At 54.6% G+C, this 5,000-nt stretch overlaps 1 protein-coding gene across 4 annotated transcripts in view; it reads right to left on the bottom strand.

Moving 5' to 3' along the window:
- phldb2b (pleckstrin homology-like domain, family B, member 2b) overlaps positions 1–5,000 on the bottom strand; it is a 53,080-nt gene that overhangs the window by 30,283 nt on the left and 17,797 nt on the right. For all 4 annotated transcript variants that reach the window (XM_036521227.1, XM_036521229.1, XM_036521228.1 and 1 more), the window contains exon 5: positions 162–281. In XM_036521227.1, coding sequence (XP_036377120.1) covers positions 162–281 — 120 coding nt within the window. The remainder of the gene's footprint in view (positions 1–161; positions 282–5,000) is intronic.

The raw sequence follows: 5,000 nt of genomic DNA, 5'->3' as shown, positions 1-5,000 counted from the left end.
CATGTGATGGACGTGCTGGCATACAGGCATATCTCAGCAGGGAGAGAGAGAGAGAGAGAGAGAGAGAGAGAGAGAGAGAGAGAGAGAGACAGATCGATGCACGTGTAGGGCAGAGGACAGAGGTCAGGGGTCAGGGGTCAGGAGTCAGGGGTCAGGCCTACCTGGGCCGTACCCCAGCGGGGACATGGTGCTCTTCTGCGGCAGCATGCTTTTCATCCGGCTCGCCTCCTCAGGGTGGTTAAAGCGGAAGAAGTAGGACTTACCCAGACACAGAGCGTACCCTGCAGGAGATACACAGTGTCAGAAAACACACACACACACTCACACAGAGCGTACCCTCCAGGAGATACACAGTGTCAGAAAACACACACACACACACACACACACACACACACACACACACACAGCGTACCCTGCAGGAGACACACACAGAGTGTCAAAAAACACAGTGTCAAACAGAGTCACATACGAAGTGTCACACACCACGCTCTGCTTGCTGGGTTGTGCAGCTCTCTCTCCAACTGCAACCACAATAGGACCAAATTCAGAAGCCAAAACTCCAAATATGACATATCTGGCATTCCTCTCACTCTTTTCCCAGCATGAGATGCTTCTGGTCAGCAGTTAGCCCAGACGCTGCCAGCCCACATATCACTTATATCACTGATCACTGCTTCCACTTCCTCCCTGAGGGCATGGTATTTTTAGTGTGCCCAGGCTGTGATTTCATGGTCATTCCACAAGCTGCTCTGCCCAAATATAGCCTATCAGACAGAGATCTGCATCCTGTTACCACGGTCACAGCCTCACTCACCCTCATCTGTTACCACGGTCACCACCTCACTCACCCTCATCTGTTACCACGGTCACCACCTCACTTACCCTCATCTGTTACCACGGTCACCACCTCACTCACCCTCATCTGTTACCACGGTCACAGCCTCACTCACCCTCATCTGTTACCACGGTCACCACCTCACTCACCCTCATCTCGTTACCACGGTCACCACCTCACTCACCCTCATCCCGTTACCACGGTCACCACCTCACTCACCCTCATCCCGTTACGACGGTCACCACCTCACTCACCCTCATCCCGTTACCACGGTCATTGCCTCATGTTCACATCTGCTCTGTAACCACAGACACAACCTCAGTCACCATCATCCTGTTACCATGGTCACGGCCTCTCGGCCACTCTTTTCCTGTTACCGTGGTCACGGCCTCATGGTGAGAGGCTGTGGTGCTCAGTGGCAGGAGCAGAAAAACAGACAGAAAGACGTGGAAACAGGAGAAGCAGATTCATATTCCTGCTGTCCCTGCAAAGCCACCGTCTGACACTCATCCCACTGATGCCTGGCGCCTGAGGCCTGGACCAACACTCACCCCCCGATTCAGGCTAAAGCGCCGAGTCACTTTAAGGGAAGAGTGACCTCATCCCACTGATGCCTGGCGCCTGGGGCCTGGACCAACACTCACCCCCCGATTCAGGCTACAGCGCCGAGTCACTTTGAGGGAAGAGTGACATTGCTACAACAACGTGCTTCATCAATCAGAGGCATCGCTGTTTCGGAAAGCGCTCTGCTCTACCCTAACTCAGTGACTCTGAGGGACTCCAGGGAGGGGGCGGGTCTGGCCTTAAACTGCAGCGTGTCAGCAGAGCGTGTAATTCAAGAGAACGCACATAAACTCCAAAGAGACACATTCATAACACATTCATAAAACACCAATAAAAAGGTACAGCAGCCCCAAGCACGTACAGCAAACTGGGTAAAAGCATTTTGAATAAAAGAAATCTTTCATCTGATAAAAGCATCAGGGCAGAGCTGCAGAGGCTCCATGGAGGCTCCAGCCAGCTGCTGACACACCCTGCAGCTCGCTGCCTGTCAGGCAGGCCGCGGCCTGAGGCCCGACACACTGCCATCATTAGCTTCTCTCACCTGCCTCTGTAAGCCTCTCAGAGGCCTGAGAGGCTTACACTCTGCAGGGTGTGTCAGTGTGTCAGGCTGCAGGGTGTCAAGCTACAGGGTCTGTTCCCGCCGCGACCCATGGCCACAGGGCCAGCTACAGGGAGTTAGCGGAAGGTGGCTGCAGGAGGAGTGAGGGGGGTGTGGGCAGCACAGGCGGACACGGAGACGCAGGAGTTACAGCAGAGACGCACCGGGACTCTTCCTCTGCCCGGAGAAACACTCTCCACCAGCAGAGCTGTTTAGTCTACGCAGCTGAAGCAAAACACATTTCTGCAGCAGAGACGAGCGTGTGGATCAAAGAGGGCTTTTCCCCGAAACACACCGTCCATACGCAGCAGCTGCAGAGGCCCCCGATGGGTATCTCTGATCCGTACTGTGCACATCAGCACTGCGCCCCACACACACACGCACACACACGCACACACGCGCACACACACCACCACCACTGCGCCACACACACACACACCACCACCACTGCGCCACACACACACACACACACACCACCACAACTGCGCCACACACACACGCACACACGCACACACACACACACACACCACCACCACCACCACCACCACCGCGCCACACACACACACACACCACCACTGCGCCACACACGCACACACACACACACACACACACACACACACACCACCACTGCACCACACACGCACACACACACCACCACCACCACCGCGCCATACACACACACACACATACACACACGCACACTTTCTCTCACACACCACCACTTACACACAAACATGTGTATGTGTGTGCGAGTGTTAGTGTGGGAGATAGTGTGCGTGTGTGTGTATATGTGTGTGTGTGTGTGTGTGTACAAGATGCCAGGGCTATATAAACACCTCTCACAGCTCCTGTCTAATGATTAGCAGGGTCACTCCACATTCAGCACATGTTTAAACACCAGACAGACCCCCTGCCGAGCGTCCTCCACAGCCCAGCAGCATCTGGCCAGAGACCCTGTTCCTGGGACAGCTGTTCTAAAGGAAGCCGGGCCCGTCAGAGTGTGTAACCCTGACTCAGTACACGCTTCACACACCCGACTGTGTGTGTGTGTGTGTGTGTGTGTGTGTGTGTGTGTGTGTGTGTGAGAAACGTCTCCCACTGGGACTCCCAGGTCACATGATGGTGCTTTCAGGTGCGAGGCAGAGAGGGGGGGGCTGCCTCGGTCCCTGCATCGCCAGGGGCACCTTGTGCTCTTTCACAGCTAAATTAGCTCCCGTAATTTTCCCATTTTCACCTCTTTCGCTGAAACGGTACATTAGCGCTCGGGATTACCCACGAGGCCGTTCACTCAGAGACCCCCCCACAGCCCGGTTCCAGCGCTCTCACGGCAGCCTAACTGGATTCGGCTGATTATGTAATTGAGCGAGGGTAATTGGCCAGAACAAAAGCCAGTGCATGAAGCGGGACCCCAGCTTCACACCCCCGCTGTACCGCCGCAGAGTTTCGGAGGGTGGTGCGATTGCAGCCCCTGTCCCAGGTGGCCCCTGGCGTAACCACACATTTACACCCCCCCCCCCCCGTCCCCCAGGGAAACACAAACAGCACTACATGACGTAATGGAACAATGCTACATCATTACTGTGCACGCACGCACGCAGACACACACACGCACACACACACACCCACACAGACACACACAGACACGCGCACACACACACACACACAGACACACACAGACACGTGCACACACACACACACACGCAGAAACAAGAGTGCGCGCACACACACACACACACACACACGCACACACAGACTCCAAACCACTTACAAGTTATCAGGCTACAGCCAGATCTCGGGTTAATGGTTGGTCAACAGCGATCTGGGACTAAATCACAGATATGGCCAGTCACCTTGTCAGTGTTACTTAGTCCTGGATCCAGGACAAATCAGGTTTGACACTGTGTGTATACTGTGATATTTCTGCTAGAAATCATCAATCATACCTCCGTGCAAACATTTTAACACAGCCCTCGACAACGCAATAGTTCCCTTTAAGGAGTTTACTCATTAATCATTACAGACAAACTCACCGACCTTAGCAGGGGTCTGGGAACAGTCGTTCCGCCTCTGAGAGTTCAAGGCTCTATCGATCTTAAATCGGGGTGTAAAGCCGTGCTGGGGCTGTTTTTGTTCGCGCATTTACCAGTTTATCTCAGCGCTAAAGCTCCCCATCTGCGCGCCGCCTTGTCCCATTGTGTGATTTAATGGTCTCTCCAGGTGTGCTGGAGAGGGAGCGCTCGCTCTTTGTTCAGGCGCCCAAGAAAGGGATTCCAGCGCTACACCTCCAAGCCTCCCACAAACGCCAAGACAGACGTTTAATAACTTCCCACCAACATAACGGGGTCTACTCTAAATCTCCTTTCTTTCCTCGCTGCCCTGGCGTTTCATTTAAGTCAATCAACAAGCCACAACAGAAGTTTGAAAACTGAACAATACATAAAGCGGAGCCGATCGGCCAAAACCGCACCGTCCGACCCTCGCAACAACAGCAGATCACATCAGGGCCAGGTGAAGCGCCTCGGCATGTGGAAAGACCTGAGGAAGCATTCACGGCCAAGGCTGAAAACGCGGCCAGGTGACTGCGCACAACACAGCCGACCGCCCGGAGGCGGCGAGGAGTCGATCACCGCATCGCAAGCGAGCCAGAGACCCCGCGGTGAACCACCAGTTGCGATCGGTGACTTTGTGAACTTCTCAGGCTGTTTTTGTCCGGAGAACTGACCTTTTATCGCGATCCATTCAGCGGGCTCCTTTGTCTGATCGAGATTACCATGACAAAGGCTGTGCGCCGGGAGAAGCTGCCTGTCGCCTCCTTCGCTTTCCTGACCCGCAGCACTGCGGCCCCAGCAGAAACCCGCGGTCCGCCGGTGCGGATCGCGAATAGTTTCATCGGTGAGGAGCGCACTAACTTCCCACGGGGGGGTAAAACACCGAATCCGCTGCGCAACGTCAGGCGCATAAACAAACACACATGGCTTTAATAGCGTAGCGCCCTGTCTCTAA

The sequence above is a fragment of the Megalops cyprinoides genome, chromosome 2 (genome assembly GCF_013368585.1).
Source record: "Megalops cyprinoides isolate fMegCyp1 chromosome 2, fMegCyp1.pri, whole genome shotgun sequence".
Taxonomy (NCBI): domain Eukaryota; kingdom Metazoa; phylum Chordata; class Actinopteri; order Elopiformes; family Megalopidae; genus Megalops; species Megalops cyprinoides.
The sequence above is the reverse complement of the archived record's forward strand: the minus strand, read 5'-3'. Positions and strand labels throughout refer to the sequence as shown.